Genomic DNA, 22986 nt, shown 5'->3' with positions numbered 1-22986 from the left:
AAATGATCATTTGGACCAATTTAGCAGATACAGATGTAACCGTTACCGGCCTAATTCCTTGGATCCCCTCCAGAGAGTCTTAAAGCCAAGGTGCAACATTTACTGCTCCCTTCCTCGGGGAGAAGAACTGTTTTTAATGAAAGCTCCCATATTTTTGGCTGGGAGACCTGTCACTCACTCCACAGGCACTTCCAGAACTCTTAGATATACACCCATTACGGCCCAGCTGACTTATTGCTTTTTAATTTATCAATTTGCACCATTACTGGCTCTTCTGACATCCCAGGTCCTGGACAATCCTTCATCTTTATTGCTGGCAAGGAGTGACAGGAGAAGGGAGCTTCATGAAAGCACCAAGACTCAGGCAAAGAACAAGCTGAGACCAACAGGTTTTCTTGTCTTTATTAGAAAGAGACCTATACAATATAGCAGCCTCTCTCTGCAGTACTTTACAGCTTTTTTTGTTCCTTTTTTTTTTTAATTTTAATTTTTATTTTTCATTATTCAGAATACTGTACAGCTGACACAAAAAATCTCGATGTGTAGAGAGAGAGAGGAAAGGGGAACATAATACAAACTGGCATACTTAATCAAACCCAAATCATAGGAAACAACAAGCAAAGTGAAATGTTTGTCAATCGGTTTAATTACAGTACAAACAATATAAATAAAGCATCATCGAGTCATTGTAAAACAAACTTGCTGGATGAGGTAATATAAAAACAACAACAAAAGACCTTTTTTTTGCTTTTTCTTTTTTTAGAATTTTCACACTGTCTTGTCATCATTTATACATTATTATTTACAGTAACAGAAAACAAAAACAAACCAAAACCAAACCCCAACAACCCAAAACTTGCTATAAAGCCTGCCATGTGCTGGGTATCTCCTGCCTCTACCCCGAGCAGGTGTTCCCTACTCACCTGGGCTCCCTCCCTACTCAACTGGAAAGACAAACACCACAAAGCAGAAAGACCTGAAAGATCTGGGGGCTGAACACAAAACCCAACCTTTGCAGGACTGGATCTGCCACAGGTTGGAGCTGCTCAGGTGTGGGCCGAGCATTTTTGGGATATGCTCAATCCTGCTGGAGCCCAGGGGTTTGGAGGCAGCAGGAGCTGCAGGTCTGAGCTCTTGGCCATTCCAAACCGAGTCAAACACATCCCAAAACGAGTCCCTGGTGTTTTAGGGGATGCTCCTCCCCAAATGCCCCTCAGGCTGTGCACCCACATGCAGTCTACAAGTGAAAGGTGCTCTTGACAGTGACACAGTAAAAGGGAGCTGGGACAAACCCTGCCAACTTGGGATCTGCATGGAGCTGTGTGCTTCCAGAGGATGGGAACATCCTTTCCTCAGCAGATTCAGTGCAGAATCCAGCTGAGCCCCTGGTTACCTCAGGAAAAAACACTGGGGAGGGGGTGGTTTCCACAGCATTTCAAAGGAATTGAAGGAGCAGGAAATGAAAGATCCTCCCATCATTTCTGCACACCCAGCCATGGCTCTCTCCACAGCTCAGGTTCCACACTCAGGTTCAGCCAGGAAGATGAGTCTCAAGCACATTTATAATAAAAAGAATGGCAAGACTCTGTCCTTTCTACCTTCAGAATCTCCTTCCCTGGAGCTTCCTACCCCCAAGGCTGGTGAGCTGGGATTTCTCCCCTCCAGTCCTGGAGGCCAAGCTCAAAGGTTTTCTCAAGCTGGACGTTGCTGCCTGAAGGAGCTGGATTTTTGGGAAACCTCAGAGGCTGCAGCAAGTGTGGACCTCATCTCCCTGCACCTCTCCACCCCTCAAGCCGGTGTCCCTCCTCCTGCCTCCTTGGAAGTGGCTGGTCTGACTCCAGCTGGGAAACCTGCCCCTTTGGAAACATCCAAGCAAAGCTCCTGATGGTGATTTAGGGCAGTTTGGGGAGCAGGCATCAGCACATGGGCACAGCAAGTGCAAAGTGACCTCCAGGTGACACCTGAGGGCTCAGGTGCACTTGATCCACTGGTTCAACTCAGCTCAGATGCCAAAAACCCCACATTGAGCACCAAACCCTTCCTTGGTCCTGCAGGAGTTTGGGATTTGCCTTCAGCAGAGGGGATGTGATCGAGTTGTCTCTGTGAGAGGTTTTCCTCCTCGTACCCTGCAATTCCTGAGGACCAGGGAAGTGTTTTTGGCTACTTCAGCTCCCAGGAACAGCAGAACCCACATGGATAGTTCTGGAAAGCAGGGAAGAGCTGAGGGTGCATTCACTGCCAGCAAGCAACGTGGCCACCATCCCCAAAGCATGCCCTGAAGTGTCCCCCACCCACCCCCCTTCACATTTTGTACAGAACACACAGATGTAAAAACAAGGAGCTCTGAAGCACTGCTAAACAGCCAGCCCTTAGCACTGGAAGCTAAAATAAAACACATCCAGAAAATCTGAGGGAAAGCTGAGGCTGTGCCTGCCAACAGAACTGACTGCTGCCACAGGGGTTTGGGATTTGGGCAGGCATGGGGACATGAAGGGGTTAAAACTGCTGAAATGCACAAAGACATCTTTATTTTATCCATCCACAAGTGAAATTCTCCCCCATGAACATGGGAGTTAATGATGGGAGTTCATTCACCCACGCATCTTGCTGTCACCCTGAAACAAAACATGGGGCCAGAAACATGCTTGGTGGTTTGGGGCTGAAGATGGCCCTAAAAAAATCCCAAACCAACCTTTTACTTCTCTGAAATCATGCAATTCCCCTCTCAAAACATGAACTATTCACAGCTCCTGACAATCCTGGCCAAAACCCCTCAAGCCTCCCTTTAAAGTGTGGGACAGACTCAGGCAACTCAAGGTAAACTGTCCCAATATTTACTTTAAAAACTGGCCCATGCTAAACAACAAAGCAAAACCTACAAATACCCTAAACCAACAAATTCACCCATCTACAGCTTTGGATGTTTTGCTCTATGACCTCTATTATTTTTTTCAAACAGGAGATTATTTTCCAATAAAGCCATTCAAGCCTGCCTTCTTTTTTTTTTTTTGGCAGCTTAGAACTCAAAACCCACTGCAGAACCTCTTCATTTGGGGTAGTTCAGTGTTTCTTTTCTACCTTGAAAAGAGCTTTACTCTGGAGCATTTTTTTTTCCTGTTGTGCAGCGAACACAAGAACATCCAAAAGCGAGTTTTCTATGCAGTAAATTTTACCCACAGATCAAGAATGGAAGGTGTGGAACTAAGGATCAGGCAGAGATCCCACCTAAGGATGGGTGTAGCAGCCTCTGGAGGGAGGAGGAAGATGCCTGACAATGAGATGAGGATGGGGAAGTTCTCTCCTGTCCAGCCAAGCTGCCCCAAAGTTTGGTCCCCAAGGCTCTCCTCCTTTCCCTCAGTCCCCTCGTTGACAACAACCACTCAACCAAACATGAAATGACCATTTCACCAACAACAAACCCCAAAACCATCCCTGTTAAGGTGCAAAGGCGGCTCCCCGAGACGTTTGGGAAGGGCCCCCTGGGGACCCCCTGTGAAATCTGTGCTTGTCTCCACTACCACTGCTTTACACTAGAAACTACAAATTACTTCATTTCTCCCAATCTCCATACAAATATAAAAGCTGAAGCTATTCCAACCCCATATAATCTAATTATTCTACATTACAGTGCCAGAGATCACTTCCAAGCGCGGATCTGCATTCCCACCTCGACTCCTCTCCCTACGTGACTCGGCCTCCTCTGGCCCAGGGAAATCTCCAAGTGCAGCTAAAGCTTTTTTTCTTTTTTTTTTTTTTTTTTTTTTTCACTAACACACATAATTTAAGGGAAGGGGACAAGACAGTGAATTAAACAATGCTGTGTTTACACTTGGTTATTTTACACTGTGCCCAAATGCTTCAAAATCCTCTCCACTTTCTAGGAGCTCACCAGGCTTTCTGAGCAGCACCAAGGTTCTCCAAGATTTTTCCCCCCTGCTCTTTTTATACCTCCAAAATTGGAAATCTGGTAATGGGAGCCCTTGGCCAAATCTCTGTATTCAGGGAAGGACCCTGAATTTCTCCAAGGCTGGGTCTTTTTTCTTCTTGAAGAGCAAGGAAAAGCAAACCCTCCCTGGCAATATCTCACTGAATTCCACAGCAATTAGCCAAAGAGAGGAGGAATATGGAAACAGCAATGGCTGACTCGCTCCTAGTGTTTTAGTCATGGATAAAGTGCAGAGGAAGGGGGATTTCAAGGTATCTGGGATGAGGGGAAGGGTTAAGTGTGGTGCAATGACAACCAGTGCTGCAGTCTCCATTTGCAGAGAGAACAGCTTTGGCTGCTGGGTTTCTGCTGGGATTTCTCACGGACTGGGTCACAGCTAGGGCTTGTTTTGTTCCCAACAGGTCAAAGGGTGTGAACAGCCTGGTAAGAGGGCTCCAAAAAAGCAACAAGAGTGGCTAAACACGAGACAAGGAATGGAAAGGGGTGGGAGAATGGAGTGAAAGCAACAGAACCACGATTCCTGCAGGGTCTCCAAGTGCCAGGGGACATTGCCTGATTCTGCACCTGGAAGGCTCCAAGAGCATCCTCTGCAAAGGGCAACTCAGCCCCTGAAGAGCCTGTGGAGTTCTCAAAGCCAAGCCCCACCAGGACCCAGCCAAGGAGAGCTTCCTCCATCCCTGCCTTGGTGAGAGGGGCTTTCCCCCTGTCCTCCACCCTGCAAGGAGTGGCTTGGTGACAACGGCCCTGGGTGACCTCACCTGGTGGGTCCCTTCCAACTCGGGATAATTTGGGATCTCCTGGCTTTCCCAGGGAGCTCTGCCACCTGCAGGACTGGGAATCCCCCCCACAGACCACTGTTCAACACAGATATGCCAACACTTATGGGAAACCACATTTAGGGTAAAAGCAACTGTGCTACCACTTAATTAAAGCATTACCTGGCTTGCCTGGATGCATAATTGTTCCTGTAATACACTGGAATTTCCTCTCCCAAAAATATTCTGTGCTTTTTCAAGGGATGCTCCCAGAAGATTTTTAGGAAAGGACCACTTAATTTGTCTACCTGAAATCTGCCTGGTTGCCCTTGTTTCTCAAACATCACCCTCAGCCTTATCAGAGGAATGTAGAGCATCAAACAATGTACAGAAAATAATCTTAATTAGGAAAAAAAAAACCCAGCTGTGACCCAGAACGTGCACTGAGAACTCTGCCCACCGTGGGTTTGAAACACTGGACTTGGTTTTTGGGATGCAAATGCCCTGGATGCTCCTGGGGGGAACAGCAGGCAGCTCTAGCACCTCTGGGATTGCCATTCCCGAATCCCTGCTGTGGCAAAGCTCCCCAGCACCAGCACACAGAGGGTTTCACAGCATCCCCTTCAGCTGCACATCAGCTGGGCTGTCCCCTCCCTGAGGGACCACCTGTAAGTACTAAACATCAGGAATGGTGGAGAAATGGCAGTTCAAACAGACACCTTTTCTGAATTTAAAAAAAAAAAAAAAAAAAAAAAAAAAAAATTCTAATATTTGGAAGTATCTCAGTGGGAAGGGAATCAGCTGTGTCTGGTGCAGTCAGCCTAGGCTGGCTGGATTAAGATTCCCTCCCTCCAGATACTCCAAGGTCTAGAAAACAACAAAGTACAAAAAGGACAACACCACCAAAGAGGAGAAGCCAGTCGTGTGCTTCCAGCTTGAGGCTCATTTTTCAGCCACAATTTTATCTCAAATCCATAATTTTTCCTATTTATTTTTGTTTTCCTTAAGATAACCACATCACATTTTTTCCTCGACCTTTTTGTCCACATTCAGTTTATTTATCAGCTGCTCCTCCCATCTGTGTGCTGAATGAAACCCAGAGCCCCAAGGAGGAGCACGACCAAGGCTTGGGAAATACACAGGAGCAGGTAGATTTGCAAATTTCTGTGCTGTGTGCACCTCACTGCCTTTACATAATTGCTCCTTTGCCATCAAATTCAGTTGAGTTTTCAACTTTATCCATGATAAACCCCGCCCCCATCCCCACACTGCCATATTAAAAAAAAAAAATTAAAAAAAAATCACTTTTCTGCCTGCCAAAACCTCTGCTTCTCCATGCCAGAATCCTGCTAGATGGGATGTGCCTGGTAAGACCAAAAATAATCCAAGCACATATTAAAAGTTGGAATTGAAATGAAGTGTCCAGGCCACTTGCACAAGCCATTTTTCTTGGCAGAGCACAGCCGTGCCCTGCCCGCTGTGGTGAAGGCTATCAATTCTGAACTTAATCAAATCTGATCTTCCCCCAGCCAGAATGGGCCTTTTTGTCTTGGCTTGTGAAAGCTTCCTGACTTCTGGAGTAAAATATATTTACAGCCTCTTTTTTCCCTTCTAAAAGGTCTCACATGGTTTTTTTTCTTCCCTGTGCCAAACGTGCCGTGATCTCCTGATATGTTGTTCCTCACAAGGCTTTGGAAAGAAGAGTTCACTGCTGGGAATATTATCAATGTACAATAATGATCTGTAACCACAGATCCTAACTAGTTGCACATTATTTAGTTCACATCCATTACAGTTTATAAATTAACAAGAGATGTCATTTTTTTCTGTACAAACAAAAAAAAAATCAATGTATATTTACGGTCTTTTTTTTATTCAAATAGATTTTAAATACATAGAATCTAGAGACACAATACAAAAATCTGTATAAGTTAGGCAATGCATCACAGGAGTGACCAAAAACTCAACACGATTTACCTTGGCAAAATGACAGAACCTATTTCTGCTGGCTGAAAATATAACAAAAAAAAAAAAAAAAAAAAAAAAAAAATTATTAGCCTTTAATGCGTTTATTAATTTCACCAAACGTACTTGAAATGTTGTTTTCCGTAGCGGTATTCATTATTCCTTTTTGTGTTTCAGGCTTACTCTTATTTATTTTTTCCATTTTGTTTTTACACCAAGGAGACTGCAGTCAAATAACACTCAGCAACTCATTTCCTCTCTTTGGACTGAAAAATTAAACAGATACTAAATTATGACAGTGAATTTAGAAAGGAGGGCTCCAAGGGCTCGAAAGAACATGTCTGAGATAATATGATGCTTCTAAGAATATTGCAATCACATCCAAGCAATCACCGAAGCGTGCCATGTAACTACCTCCTCAGCTAATATGCTTTTTTCTCCGTGATGACTAATCATGTTCTATTAAACAGCAGTAATGCTGGAAGAACTCAACTATACAAGTGTAATGAAGCCAGTATTCTCCCCGGACAGATTAGCTACAACTGATTTGACACATACCATCATAGGAGCTTCAAACCTGACAAACTCTGTGCTTGCTTCTGATTTATGCCGTCAAGCTCTTCAGGAGAAGAGAATGGAAATCCAGGCGTCGCCGCGTTCGGTAGAGGTGAAATGTTCTGATGTGCTTCACTGTCAGCCAGGGAAAGTCACCGTCTCTCCCTCCCTCTGCCCCGGCTCGCCTCTCCCCGCGTCCCTCGGCGCCGCCCGCGCCCTCCCGGCCGGCGGCCGCCATCAAACCGCGGGGCCCCGCTGCTCCCCGGCCCCTCCGCTCCCCGCCTCCGCCCGGGCCCGGGCGCGCCGGGGGACAAGGAGAAGGACGGTCACCAGACTCACGGAGCGGGGCTGCGACGGGCGCGGAGCGACGGGAGGCACGGGCGCCGCTCGGCCGGGCCGGCGCGCCAGCTCGCTCCCCTCAGATGATGGTGGGCATCCTCCCGCCGCCGTTGCTGCGGTTGTTGTTCTTCCTGGACAGGTTGGGGGTGGCCATGAGGGCGAAGCGCTCGTCGGGGCAGCCGTACTGCAGCAGCACGTCGATGCACTCCTGGCTGGAGGCCTGGCGCGCGTAGGCCAGCGCCGTGTTCCCGTGCGCGTCGCGCGCCATCACGTCCACGCCGTACTGCGGGGACAGGAGAGCTGCTGGGGCTGCGGGGCTCGGTTCTGGGACTGGGCTGAAGGGAATGAGGGGGGAGCAGGGGGAGAGCGGCCTGACAACACGAGCATGGCAGCACTGAGCCACGTAGGGAAAAAACGTGTGGGACTAATCTGCCCCGGTGGTATTCCAAGCTAAGGAAATCTCTCCTTCACTTTGCAATGAGCAGCAGAGAGGCAGAAACATGCTTTTCTACCATGGTGCCATCCTTTGGAAGTGTGCAGTGAGGAAGGAAAACCCAGGCTCAGGACATGTGGAGCCCTCCAGGAGCAGGGACACAGCCCATCCCATCCCATCCCTGTATCCCATCCCTGTATCCCATCCCTGTATCCCATCCCTGTATCCCATCCCTGTATCCCATCCCATCCCTGTATCCCACCCCTGTATCCCACCCCTGTATCCCACCCCTGTATCCCATCCCATCCCATCCCATCCCATCCCATCCCATCCCATCCCATCCCATCCCATCCCATCCCATCCCATCCCTGTATCCCATCCCTTTATCCCATCCCTGTATCCCAGCCCTGTATCCCATCCCTGTATCCCATCCCTGTATCCCATCCCTGTATCCCATCCCTGTATCCCACCCCTGTATCCCATCCCTGTATCCCACCCCTGTATCCCATCCCTGTATCCCACCCCTGTATCCCACCCCTGTATCCCATCCCTGTATCCCATCCCTGAATCCCATCCCTGTATCCCATCCCTGTATCCCATCCCATCCCTGTATCCCACCCCTGTATCCCATCCCTGTATCCCACCCCTGTATCCCACCCCTGTATCCCTGTATCCCTGTATCCCTGTATCCCAGCCCAGCCCTGGCAGCAGCCCTTACCCAGATGAGCAGCTGCAGCAGCACCACGCTGCCCTTGCGGCAGGCCAGGTGCAGGGCCGTGCGCCCGTCCCCGTCCCCGCAGGTCTCGTTCACCTCGTCCCGCGTGCCGTGGGCCAGCAGCAGGATCACCGTCCGCAAGTCCTCCTCGGCCGTGGCCCTCAGCAGGTGCTGGCCCAGAGACAGCTCCAGGCACTGCAGCGGGGCGAGGAACAGCTTCTGCTCGTACTTGGCGCGGATCCAGAGCTCTTTTTCTTCCCTGGGGAAGGCAGAGAGGGGACAGGTCACTCTCACCTGGTGTGGCAGCCACCAGTGCTCAAACAACAAGGAGGTTATTTCCCATCTCAAAGTGATGCCAAGAAAGCCCTCACGGGAACAGTTCACCCCAACCTTAGGAACAGTTCGCCCAAACCTTGTATTTTTAGCAATATTTGTGTTGTTCACCTTTACTGTTCCTGAGCCAGTGCTTGAGATCCTCCTTGATGGATGCTGTGCCCACGGGGTTGTAGGATCACAACAGCCAGGAGATGTTAAAAAACCCTGAGCCAGCAAGAGGTCAGGGCAAGAGCCCTTGTTGTCACAAAGACCAGAGACACCACAAGCAGCCAGGTTCCACTTTAAGGCTGGAAAACACACTGCAGAAAAATGCACCCAATTTCTGTATCCCAGACCAGAAGTTACCAAATGGGAGCTTTGTCCCCCTCCAAGTTGAGTAATGTTCCCAAAGGCGTAAGGATGATTCCTCTTGTTTTCCCAAAATTCAAACCAGTGCTTTGAAGCACCTTTTCCTCCTGCTATATCAAAGGACCATCAGAAGCTTTCTGGTGCTATCCAGTTACAGCAGAACAAGGACTACAAACAAGGCCCTCCACTCACCATTTCAAAAATTACCATACAATTACATGATCTGAGAGCACCAGCCCCAGACAAAGCCCCATTTAGAGGTCCCTCAGGTAATCTGCCCAGCCTGTGAAAACCACAAACATCACCTGAGCCAGGCAACTGGGTCCTGGTGACAGATTCTCTCCTCTGCAGTACAAAAGGCCAAGCTCTGTTTACGCCTTTCAGCCGTGTTTACACTGCTCCCAGTAATCTAGTGTCAGGTTAGCCCTAATCTGTTTTTAAATACTTATGTAAACATCTCCTTCCACCAGCAAATCTGGATTAGTTTTGCATCATTTCCTGGGACATGTGGAGTGACCTTGCTGTGACCTGCCTGGATGCTTTCAGGCACAGCTTCCCAAAGCAGGCACAGCTTCCCTGCCCTGGCCACAGTTTACCCCACAAACAGGGCCAGGGCTTCTCTTCAGAGCAAAAGTGCAAACAGAAAATTAGCACAGAGAGTGCTTCTTTTACCTCAAACCTCTGAATGACTCCTGCAAGCTAAAAGACACACCCAAGAAACCCCTCCACAACCCATTTGGGCAGTTGCAAATTAACCTTTGATGGCAGGATCTGATAAATTGAGTATTGCTGCAGGTACTCCAGATGGAGAGGAGGAAGAAAAGGAGTTCTGTTATCAGAATCTTTAATTCATGGTTTTTCTAATTACATTTTTCAGGTAAAAAGCCGAACTAGAACCAGTGTCACAAAAGGGATAAAGTAACATACAATTACCTGCAACAAAATGGGCATTCTTGCAACAGTTCTGCTCCCAGTATCTATCTAGATTATCTTCAAGGACGTTAGCAAAGATCTCACATGATTTTTAAACACACACAGAGGTACTGAGAGTATAACCAACACATCCACTACATGTTTAAAACGTGCCAGACTGGAAAATGAGGTGATTCAACCTGTTCACCCACAGTAATGCGCACCAGGGCTCTGGGAATTTATTTTTCCTATGTCCACATATCCTAAAGGCAAAATATTCCTCAGATATATTAATAATAATAATAATATAAGAAATACTTTTTTTAGCTGAGTCAAGGATCTGCAAATGAATCCCCCTCTCCCCTGACCATCCTTGGAGTGAGAGAAACTTTTGGCTCCTATCAGAGCACTGGTTGCTGTGATCACTGTGGCTCAAGAAAAAGTCCCTTTCTATTTAGGAAAAAAAGCTGTTTGACACAAGTCCCTCACTTCCAATCACCACTCAGCCTACATTGTAACATGCTAAATAGAGAGAGTAACTGCTTAGTTCAGGCAGAGGCTCTCAAGGCTTGAGGCTGCTGGTTCACAAATCTCTCAGCACGAATTTCACACTTGCTGTGCGTCGTGTGGGCAGTCCTGATGCTCCTGGAAGGATGCAAGAAAGAGAGAGAGGGATGCCCTAGTCCTGCTCAGTTTTGTCCCACTGCCTCAAAAGGCTGGGGAAAGAAGAGGAAACTCTTGAAAAGCCAGTGTCACAGGAAGGGGAATGTGCTGCCACCTGCCTCAGTGCTGGGCACCAAATGACTTCACTCAGTAAGGTCCTGTTCCACCTCTGGAGTCATATCAAGGGTTGTGATGGAACTATAATAAAAATAAAGGTGTTTCAGGGGCCTCAGGCATTTGGGGCAGCACGTCACTGACACCAGCATGGGGGAGATTTAGATCTTTTTCAACAGTACAAACTGGGCACAAGAAAGACTTGGATTTCAGGGTAGAAAACAAAGCCTCATGAGAAGTAGGAGGAAAAGCACACTGGAGAGCCTCATGGAGAGCCACAACACACAGGGACTGGTTTCCAATGAGCACCTAGAAAGCCAATGTCCACAAAGATCCTCCCTCCATCTCTGGCACTAACCATTTAATTTGGATGGGAAGTCCTGGGGACTTTCCTGGGAGACAGCTGCAGCTCCGCCGCTCTCATTCATCTCAGAAACCCTGACAACAAAACGTAAATACTGCAATTGTTGCTCTGATGCCCCAATTTCACTTCTGGGATCCACAGCTTGTCTTGGTTGAGGTTTCATTTCCCCCAAGGAAGGCCAGTCCAAGAGCAGAGTTGTCAGCAGTAGATCACTTAACCTCATTGCAGTTCCCTGGAGGACCACTGCTCACATCCCCTGTTAGTTAATGAGCTAAAAAATGAATTATTGGAGCGGTCAGCAATAAGCAGGAAGAGGAGGCACAGTGTTTCATTTCAGCCAGCACTGACATACCTTTAAATAAATCAACTGAGTAAGAGTATGAGGAAGTGTGAGGGAGAGCAACTCATCAGGAGAAAGACACTGAACCAGTCCCTAAAATAAAGGCTAGTAAATATTTCCCTCTTTTCCTCCCTTAATTGCAATCCTGGCAATTCTAAATGACCATCTCCATACCAGACACTTCCAGCTGTAGTTGTCAAAGCCAAACCAAGACTCTTTCAGTGAACTTTCAACAGTAGAGTCCTTGTCTCAGGACCAAATCAAAGCTGATGTGCTTTAGAAGCAACATCTTCACGTGCTCTGATGGTCCCAGTGACACCAAACTCTGGAGAAGGTGTGAGCTGCCTCTTCCTCATATGCAGCAAAACGAATAGATTTTAAGCTCCTAGATAAACTCAGAGAAATGAACAACAGAGCTCTAAGGTCGGATGTTCTCTGAGTCTTTTCTCTCTACATCTCTGTGTTCAAACCCTGATCTGTACCTGCTGGTACAGACTCCAAACCACACAAGGGGCAAATATGGCAGAGGATCATTACAAAACACTACAGAACCAGGAGTGAGTCACTAATCTTGTCCAGCAAGTGCCACCAAGCTCTCTGCTCCTGTAGGAGTCTCCATCACTTGTGAACCCCAAGAACACAGAGAGATGTGAATAACGAAATCCCTGCAGCAGCAGCAACACTGTATACAGGTAAAAGGTTATTAGAAACAGATGAAAATTTCAGTTCTCCGTTTATTTTGATCTAATTAGGTGCTTGCTTCTCAAGATAATGTCCAATTATTTAAATTACTCTGCCAGCCACATCACATCATTATTATGTGGAAACATAAATACTGGGCACTGGAAGGGAGGAGGGTAAGCAGGGAGCATCATAGAAGAGAAAAAGCAGATTTGCTTCGAGCACAGCCTCGCTCCAGGAGCCTCACTGTGTTCCCCAGCCGTGGGTTTGCATTGGAGATGCTCCTTGAGGAGCCCACATCCTACACAGCTCAGCCTCATCATGTGGTGCATTGGGTTTTCCACCCTACAAGTCCCATCCAGTTGGAGTCCACTCTCCATCCTGACTCCTCCTCACTCCCATTCACCTCTACCTTCACCTCCATTTGTCCATCACAGATACTTGGTGGAGTGACATCAGGAGGCACGAAGAGGATGAGCAGGGTGGGAAAAAAAGTCATGTTCATATAGTGACCCAGAACTGCCTGAGTAGGCAACAGCACGTGGCTGGAGAGTCTGGGAGGTTGCCATCAGAATGCCACAGCTCCGGAGCAAGAGCAGCCTTGCTCTTCCCAAAGCGTGACTGAAAGGATGACTAAAATGTCGTGTCGTTATCCAGAGTTACTCACCACTTGTTAAAAAGCTGGATCAAATTCTGAAGGTTGAATTATAAAGACAGTGGACAGCAGGTATTTACCATGGCACAGCACTGATTTCCCAGCACCAGATATAAAAGCAGGCTTCTTACAGGCACTTTGAAGTGAAGTTTTATCCTCCACACCTCTGACAACACTGAAAAGCTCCTGAATCTTTTTCATCCTTTCTTCTTTCTTGCTAAAGGAACTAATTCTGTAAGAGAGGAGGCCTCTCAGTGGTGTCTCTATGGTTGCTGTGCAGGTGCTGTGCCCGTGTGTTGCCATTTCTGGTTGCTCACTGAAGTACAACCCTTTAACGCCGTGGTAACCTGGCCAGCTCAGCAAGAGCTCTGCCAAATTTCCTCTCCTGTTGGCCAGCTGACAAGGTTAATGTGTCTCTTCCAAGAAAATGAAGTAAATCCAACCCAGTGCACCTCCCAAACTCCTGGAAGAGCCCCAGGATGTGTCATTAGCTTTGTGGTCCAGCACGCAAGGAGCACACATCACCTAATGAGCGGCGCCGGGCAGCTGGATGTGCTGGGGCTTCCCGATTAAACAGCCTCTCTGTGATGATCCCAATAAATGGCACTGCTTTGGACAGAGCTGGTGATGCAGTGTTGGGATGGGTAAAGGAAAACATCGGACGGGGGGGGTGGGATTGAAATGTTGGAGAAAGGTTCACGATGCTTTTAATTGCAGCAGCAAAAGGGGGGGAGAAGAGAGAGGGTGAGAAGAAAGGGGCTAGCAGCAAGGAATTTCCAAAGTGCCTTCCTGCCCCGAGCAAAGCAGGAACTGGGAGGAGAGGCATGGAAGAGGAGCTGGGAACAATATGCTGAGAAAACACAGGGGCTTCCTCTCTCTCTGCAGGAGAAGACCCCTGTGCTGCATTGCAAAGGCAGCGCTGAGCAGCTGAGCGGCTCCGCGCCCCGCATGCCTTCTCCGCCCGGCCGCGTTGCTAAGGGGGAAGGCACGAGCCCACCGGGAATAGCCAGGTCCCTGGCAAACAAGAGGGCTCCAGACAGCAAACAAAGACCGATGGGTATTTATTCCTTAATTACCGAGAGCTTTGAAGAAACGGGCCCACTGTAAATCCCGCCTGCCGAGGGAACGGACCGCGATTTATGTGCGCCGGGGCAAAGAGGAAATAAATATCTCCCTGGCTCCTGATCAATATTATGAGTGTTTTGCCAACCTACAGGGTGTTTTATGAGCTGTAAGGACAGAAAGGGATCATTAATAATTAAATAAAGTCAACCTATTAAGCTTATTACTTCTTACAGGTTAAACATCCCTGACGGACGAAGGGCAGCCCCATAGGAAAGCTGCGGATCAGCCAACCCGTGTCTTGCCTTGGACTCTGGTCCAAGGGAGCAGCAAGGTAACCCAGCCTGGAAATGATTGTTACTGTCTGATGGGGAACTTATCTGTGTTCAGTCCACTCTTCAAATTTTTGTCCAGGAGACAGGCAATTCAGTGCTGCAAAACCATGCCAAATTCAGGTTCCTTCTACTCTCAGTCCTTTTCAACCTAACCAAACCAAAAAGGCACAAATCCCTGGCAGTGTTCAAGGCCAGGCTGGCTCTGAGTAACGTGGTCCTAGTGGAAGGAGGTCCCTTCCAACCTGCACCATTGCAGGAGGTTGGAATGAGATGATCTTTGAGGTTTCTTCCAACCTGCACCATTCCAGGATTCTATCAAATAAAAGGCGGTTTCCCACCACCAGCAGCACCTCGCACTGTCAGGGACTCGTTTCCTGAAGCCCCCAGCTCTGGATCTTCTCCACCATTAACTCTCCTATTCCATTTTTCAGTTTTCCTTTCATAGCTGTCTGTTTCAGGGGGAAAAAAAGCCCTGCTGTGTGTGAGGGACAGAGATCACTCACTTGTGCAGAGCTCAACGTGCTTCTCAAATTAATCACGTCTTGCCTGACACTTACCAGTATGATCATTATTTGGATTCGGTGGAGCTCCTCCACCCTCTTCCCTCTCTCCTGACAGCATTCCCCTACACAGGGCTCCAAAACAGCTGCTATTTCTGCACTTGCAGGGTACCCCTCCATGGAGTAAGCTGCACCACTCCTTGAAGTGTTGATACACCCGCAGGATTTATCGCTGCCCAACATTAACGACCAGCCTGGCCGAGACATCAAGGTTTACTGACTTCAGGCTTTTCAGATAAATACCCTTCAATTGTGGGCTCTGATTTATCACAGAAAATTGCAGCCAGCTTCTGTTTTCATTGCATGACACTCCATCTAATAATTTTTAAGGTTTACTCAATAAAATATATCACACCTGAGGTTTACTCTGTGTAAAGTTAAGCAAAAAAACTGTGTGACATACAACAGCAGGGGATACTGTGGGTACTAAGATAAGGCTTATTATGTGGAGAATAAAGATCCTAAGGGTGACAGCTCTAAGCCTTGCAAGTTGTTTAAGTATTTTCTCAATAAAAGTCCAGGTTTTTACTTTGTTCTGTACAATTGTGAAATGAAAACAGTCCCTATAGATTTAATAAAAAATCTTGAAGAAGCCGCAAGTTGTTCTTTTCCTCTAACTCAAAAAGCCCCAGAATTTTTTGAAACAGCATTGCCAGTGACATTTCAGAGGGAAAAACCCTAACAATAGTGAACCCTAAGGATTTGGAGCTCACCAGTTCCCTGAGGAGACCACAAAGACAACCAGAGGGCTGGAGCTCCTCTGCTGTGAGGAAAGGCTGAGAGGATTAAGAATGTTCAGCCTGGAAAAGAGAAGGCCCAGGGGAGACCTAACTGTGGCCTTCCAGTACCTGAAGGGAGCCAACAACAAAAATGGGGAGAGCCATTTACAATGGTCTGGAGTGACAGGACAAGGGGGAATGGGTTTAAACTGACTGAGAATAGGTTTAGATTGGATATTGGGAAGAAATTTCTCCCTGTGAGGGTGGGCAGGCCCTGGCACAGTGTGCCCAGAGCAGCTGTGGCTGCCCCTGGATCCCTGGAATGCCCCAGGCCAGGTTGGACACTGGGGCTTAGAGCAGCCTGGGACAGTGGAAGGTGTCCCTGCCCATGGCAGGGGGTGGAAAGGGATGGGCTTTAAGGTCCCTTCCAACCCAATCCATTCTGTGAGTCTGTGATTTTAAACACACAGCTTGGTGAAAATAATTTAAAAAGCACCATGAAGAGAGGAGAAAGATGGATTTCTCCTAAGATTTGTAAGGAGAGACTTTACCAGAGTGCGGCTCCCTTACACCCACCCTCTGCTGACCAACAGGAAAGCTCCTGAGTTCAGGATCTGATTCCTTTTATATGCTGGCACATCAGTATCAAGGTAAACATCCATGCAAAATTTAACCCAAACCATGTCACTGTGCTGGCTACCCAAAAAAAAAAAAGGCTGATAAAAGAGTTATCACTGTGTGGTTCTAGACACATAAGTGAATTGTTTCCATTTCTTGGGTGGACAACCTCAGCCCTTAGGCACACCACAAATATTACCTTAAAAAAGCCAAAAGCTGCAACAGTTGCATGGAAATGCTAAAACCAAGGAGTATATTTGCTTCTTGCCTGTTTTCAGTAATAAATATATATATGCAGGGAATAGTAATTGGAAACATGTAGCTAATGCATTTCATTACTCGTGTGTAACCACACTTAACCTGATGTCTTAAGTGTATAAATCAAACTGTATTGTGCCAGTACCTAAACACAGACTGGAAATTTCAATTTGCCATTTGATATACAGTCACTCAGGTTAGAAGATTCCATTAATTTCCAATTTGTTAACACTAATTTTCTCCTATAGCAAGGCCGTGCTTAATGCAGCAGTGTTTCAAGTAGAGCTTGGGAAATCATTACTTATTTTTTTGAAAAGGGGGGTTAAAATAAAAAAAAAAAAAAAAAAAGAAAATTCCCTTCTCAAAGGTGGTGGATGGGGAGTGACACACAACTACTGCGAGGCATAAATCTCAATAATGTGTGCCAGGTGAGAGATGGAGCGAGGTGGCTGCGTGAGGTGCCCCCGTCCCTGAGCAATGTGGCGTGGAGCAGGGCTGTGCTCCCCCCATCACAGTGCATTAGGGATACCATAACAGTCGCTGATGTGAGCTGCTTTGGAACAGATCCCATGGCAAACACGCTGGGGAAGAGAAATGGAGCTGTTCCTCTGCTCTTCCTGCTGGGAAGTGGAGGAGCAGCACAACTGGCAGGGCCTTACAAATAATAAGACAGGGGAAAAACGCCTCGGAGGGGCTGAAAAGATCTCAAATGAGAGTTTGCTTGAGGCTTCCATCATAGAATCAGTAAGGGGGGAAAAAAACTCTAGGATCATCAAGTCCAACTGATACAAAATGGAGAAAACACATTGTGGGCTCCAGGAGAACCCAATCTTTACCTGAGTATCAAAAACTGGAAGAGGACAGTCTGAACCTGATCTTTACCCAAGGATCAAAAACTGGAAGAGCACAGTCTGAACCTAATCTTTGCCTGAGGACAAAAAACTGGAAGAGGATGGTATGAAACCAATCTCTACCCAAGGACCAAAACCTGGAAGAGGATGGTCTGAACCAGATCTCTACCCAAGAACCAAAAACTGGAAGAGGACAGTCTGAACCCCATCTTTACCTGAGGATCAAACCCTGGAAGAGGATGGTCTGAACCAGATCTTTACTCAAGGATCAAAAACTGGAAGAGAATGGTCTGATTGCAACGCCTCAGAAAAATCTTCAGAAGTGTTTCTCGATCCTTTGTTAACAGTAACTCCTACAGTTTGGTTTGCAAGGAAAAACAAAAGTCCTTTCACAGAGCTTTAATGGTATCTTAATTCCAGTAGAAGCAGTAAGATGATGCTCTTTGGAGTATTTGAGAAAAAAGAACATCCTCCAACCATTACAATGAATTTATGTAAGACATAAAAGAGAAAATACAAGTAATAAACGTATTTGAGCACAGACTCTGAAGAAAACCACATTTGGAGCAGCAAGCAAATAAAACCAACTGCTTGCTCTGCACAAGTCAGCAGTGGGAGGCAGGAGAGTTTGGAGGGGAGCATCCAAGGGCTGGGAAGCCAGCAGCATTTCTGGGATCCACGTTCTAAAGATGCTGCAGGGACCTCTCTACTGTCCAAATCTTCCATGTGACTTGGAGCTCTCCCTTCTGCTCCCCTCACCTTGTGATGTCTCCTCATTTCCATATCAAGTATCACAGATTCCTTAAGTTTGGAAAAGACCTCCTAGATCAAGTCCAACCTTCAACCAAACACCATTGTGCCCTAGGCACTTGTTTCTGTGTCCACTCATTCCTTGAACACTTCCAGGCACGGTGACTCCTCCTTCCAATGTTTAACCACTCTTTCAGTGAAGAAATTTCCCTAATATCCAACATGAACCATCTCACTGATGCCAAGGACTCTACAGAAATTGCTGATGTCATCAGACTCTTCCATCAGTCTCATTTACTACTGGCTACTTTTATTTAGGAAAAACAATGCTTTTTTGGCAAGTTAGAGATCCCAAAATATTCCCTCTGTTCAGCAAGTGATGGGACTTCCCTCCACCTCTGTTTTAGTGTGTTGCAGGTGTTTGATGCCCTTCTCAAATCATAAATCATAATTAGTTAAAAAAAAGACTTTTGGTAGACCTGCTCATGTTTCTGGGAAAGCGAAGTGAACGAAGCATTTCCTTAGAATAAAAAGGGATGAAAACTTGGGAATCCTCAGCAGTTAGCACCCGGAGAAATCCATGAGGTTCTCCAACTAAAAACTGAAATTTCAATGCTTTTTCTTTTGTTTGTTTGTGTATTTCCAACAAGGGGACATGCAGCTCTGGGGTTGCCCAAATGGGCCCCAAAAAGTGAGATTAGACATGGATGTGGCCTTCAGAAGACATGGAAGTACTCAGGTCCTGCTGAGGCTTTTCCAATGCACCCCTGCCTATTAATCACTTGCAAAGCTTTCAGGTTTTATGATTTACAAGCCATAAGGTGGATGATTGACAGTAGGAAACCCACAGAAAACCTGACAGCAAAGAAAATCTGCACTGGGGCACCTGCCAGAAGTGACAGCAAGTTCCACTTCCAGAGCAACTCAAGAGAGAGCTGGGCAGGGATTTAAAAGCTGAATTAAAGCCAGAATTGAGGAATTAAAGCCTCTTGCCCAAGTATTCTTGGTGCATAAGTGCTCTCTCTCTCTCTCTCCAAACTACTTCCCTGCAAATCCCTCTTTGGGCCACATTTGGAAATTATTAAAAAAAGATAAAATATCCCTAATCTGTTACCAATTAGAAGAAACATGTGAATATTATTTTCTAATTTGTGACTCAAAAGCGAACTCACTGAAATAATTACACTGGCTCCTGAATATTCCTATTGTGCTCCTGAAAAAAAAATAACAAAACCAAAACTGAACAGTGGGTATGTCCTCTACTGCCCGAGACACCCTGGGGCTGAATGTATCAATAAGAACCATCAAAGCCCTGGACGTGGACTGCCAAAAACCTGTAATTTCTGCTCCCTGGCAGCTGCAGCCCAAGGGCTGCCAAACAGATTTGTTCCCTCCTAATGGTCTTTGTGCAACTTGTGTTTGTGGTGAGTCAGGATGAGCCAAGGAGGCCCAAGCTGAGTGGCCAGCACTGGTGTCCAAGCTGTCCACTGCACAAGTGACCCCTTCCAGGAGCTCTGAGCCAGGATTTATGAGAGCAGCAACGGAGATTCTTTGTAAAACCCAGACACAGCACGACTTGAGTGAGTAACTCCTGAAAATTGGTAATTTCCTGGTGGTTAGCAGGAGAAGGCCCACCAATGGGGAAGCAGAGGCTGCTAATAAATTTATAGTGCGTTATATGCCAATTAGACCCCCTCAGCCCTTCAAGAGGCAGCACCACCAATCAGGTTATCATTCCACAAATGTACTCTTTAGGGCTGAGCTCATCACAAATCAATCCTGCATTTCAAGTGCAATTTTCATTAGCATTACCCGGGACTGCACTGGTGAAACAATGCAGGCAGGTTATTTTCCTTCTCCCCTCCGAGCACCCTTCCCTGATGTCTCGTGCACAGCTATTTGCTCCTCCCTGTGCACAGCCATGTCTCAACTTCAAATGGTAAATAATCATTTTGAATAGCACATTAATCCTGCGCCGCACCAGATTTATTACACGCGTCACGCGCGGGAGTTTCGCCGTCACTCGCAAGCCAGCCGTGAACCCCGTGCTTAAATTACATCCTTGTACCTGACCATGCACCATGCAAGGCTCTGTCAATACCAGGAGGCAGCAGCTCCCTCAGCCTCCCCACCTTATGACATCCACAAGTGTCAAGACACCCGATGCTACTTGTTTGGGAATTCAAAAAAAAGGAAAAATCCAGCAAAAAATACTCCATAAGGTTTAGCGTCTGCTTTAAACCTCTGGTCACAGCTTAAATCACAGCTTTTCCTCTGTGCAAGCAACACTGCATTTTGGATGCTCTTCTTTGCTCCACTTTTGCAGAACAAGGCCAGGAACAGCCTTTAGTTTTAGCTTTGTAACCTATGGTAGCACGGAGATGCCTCCTGCTCATGAGTACAGGGCAACCTGAGTCACCAGGAACGCGTTTTCCTTTTCTTTTTCTTCTCAAGCCTTGGAGAAGCACACTCAGAAACCTATCAGAATATCCTGAGTTGGAAGGGACCCACAAGGATCATCAAGTCCAACCCCTGGCCCTGCATGGACACCTCAATAATCCCACTCTGTGCATCCCTTGGCATGATATCCAAATGTTCCTTGAGCTCCTGCAGACTTGGGGCCATGACCAGCCCAACCTGACTCAGCCCTGGGTGGGGTTACAAATGTAACATCCCGGTTAGGTGGACTTAGAGAACAAGGGCCTCCTAATGCAGTAATTCCAAAAGCAACCTTCACTGCCCTGCTTCTCAGGCAGGTAAGGTCCCCTTGAGTTAAATTTTACTTCCTAACCTGCCTCTGCCCCACTCATTTTAAATTTTATGGAGTCCCTTCACAAAAAAACACAACATAGGAAGAGCAGTGCCTGATGCCTCAAGCCTTGGGCTGTCACCTGCATCTTATTTCTACTTAACCTCTTAAATAACATTGGAATTCACTTTGTCCCCTGATGGGCACTGTAATGAGAACCTCCTGTCAATCAGGGCTCCATTAGCCGGGACAGACTTTCACTTCCTGAAGCAATTTATTGGATTCCCAGGAGCGAATGGCCCTGCTCCTTCGGGGGCGGGTTTTTTGGGGGAGCTATTCAGCGGGAGCGGGTGTCCCTTCTGTCCCTGCTGAGCGGGGCATTGTTCCCCCTGTTGGCTCATGGAAACGGCTTCCTGAGCTGACCCACCTCTCCTTGTCCCAGCCAGGCCGAGTGTTTGCCAAAAACTTCTTTGGGCTGCTCAGTTCAGCGGCGCAACACAAAACCCACCAGCTGTTTCCAGCCACTGGGGCAGGGGGAGAAGCCAGTGCTGCTGTTAACCCCTTCCCAACAAAACCCCGGAGACCTGGAGCCCGTCATCCCCAGGGCAGGGGAGCGGGACTCCGAGGTAGCTCCCTCTTCCTTAAAAAGCAGGGCCTGCTCTCATTTAGCATGAAATTAAAGGCAATTTTGTTTTCCTCTTCCTCTCTCTTGGTTACAACTCAAATTGTAGCTCAAAGAAAAAAAATCTTACTAAGTGGCTAGAACCACTTTGGTTGGAACATTATCTTGAGAGGAGAATTTCCATTTCCCCGAGTGTGTGCAGTCCTTACGAGGTTCATTTGCAATGAGTCTATCTGTTTTGATGAGATAATAAAATGCATTTTATTTAAAAATATCTCTGTTTCCACCCCCCCAAAGGAATTTAAATGGTCAGTTAATCTTTCTGCTTCAGAAACAACCAACTGAATAAATAAAAGAGGGCTCAAGATTATATAAACTAAGATTTTTTCCAGTTCTAACACTGGTCTTGAAGACTAAAATACAGATGTACCTGGGCATTGGCTGTGTGCCTTTTTAGTATAAATCAGTTTAACTTTTAGCCTGGGAAAGGAAAAAAAAAAAATGGAAACAAGATGATAGTTATCTCCAGCCTTCTGTGATTCTCGAGTCAATAGTAAATGGGGGGACTCGTTAGTGCCATAGTGATCCAATCAGGATGAAATTATGCAGTCATGTAAGAAATAATATCTATTAGGCTAATTTAATCAACGAATACTTTACAGATGAATTAGAATGCAGAATCCAATTATTTCAAACATTTGGACTGTCAGCCGCTGTGTTTTTGAAGCGGTGGAAGGGGAGAAAAGGAAGGCTTTAGGATCCTTTCAAGACGGGGGTGGCTGGGCTGTGTTTGCAGCAGGAGAGCTGAAAACAGCAGGAAAACTGACAACCACGATCAGCACCTCCTGTGGCTCCTGGGGCACCTTCCCCTGGGATATTGGCATGGACAGCTCGATCTGCTCTCTGCACTGGCTCATATGACTGTCCCAAGTCTGGGCGGTTTCCCCTGGCCAGCCACCCTCTGAAAGGAGGGTTTGCACTCTCATCTCAAGGGGTCTTTTGTGACTGGGAAGGGAAGGTGTGCCCCTGGCTTGGTGCACTACTTCCCATGCTCCATGGATTACACCTGGCATCCATTCCCTTGGAAAACCAAGGTGCTGCTTTACACCACTATGCAAAGAGAACTGGGACAGACAGAACTCTACCATAAGGGGAAATCAGTTTAAAACACCACTTGACTCACAAAGGGGGGGACAGAACTGGGGCCGTGGGTACACAAACCATGATCCAGCCTGACTCAACATCTGCTCTGCTGCAGCTTTGTCAAACCACGGGAAGATCATGAAGCTTGCCAGAAAACCATCATTGCTCTACCAAGGAGACTTAGAGATGGGCTCCTGG

General features: G+C 47.0%; 1 protein-coding gene across 8 annotated transcripts in view; it reads right to left on the bottom strand.

Moving 5' to 3' along the window:
• Window positions 1-377: 377 nt before the first annotated feature.
• Window positions 378-22986, bottom strand: part of AGAP1 (ArfGAP with GTPase domain, ankyrin repeat and PH domain 1) — a 304896-nt gene continuing 282287 nt past the window's right edge. For all 8 annotated transcript variants that reach the window (XM_056495964.1, XM_056495969.1, XM_056495965.1 and 5 more), the window contains 2 exons: window positions 8712-8967; window positions 378-7843 (listed from right to left, as the gene is read on the bottom strand). In XM_056495964.1, coding sequence (XP_056351939.1) covers window positions 7640-7843; window positions 8712-8967 — 460 coding nt within the window. In that variant the 3' untranslated portion in view covers window positions 378-7639. The remainder of the gene's footprint in view (window positions 7844-8711; window positions 8968-22986) is intronic.

The sequence above is a fragment of the Oenanthe melanoleuca genome, chromosome 7, assembly GCF_029582105.1.
Source record: "Oenanthe melanoleuca isolate GR-GAL-2019-014 chromosome 7, OMel1.0, whole genome shotgun sequence".
Classification (NCBI taxonomy): domain Eukaryota; kingdom Metazoa; phylum Chordata; class Aves; order Passeriformes; family Muscicapidae; genus Oenanthe; species Oenanthe melanoleuca.
This window is presented reverse-complemented; position numbering and strand designations above follow the sequence as displayed.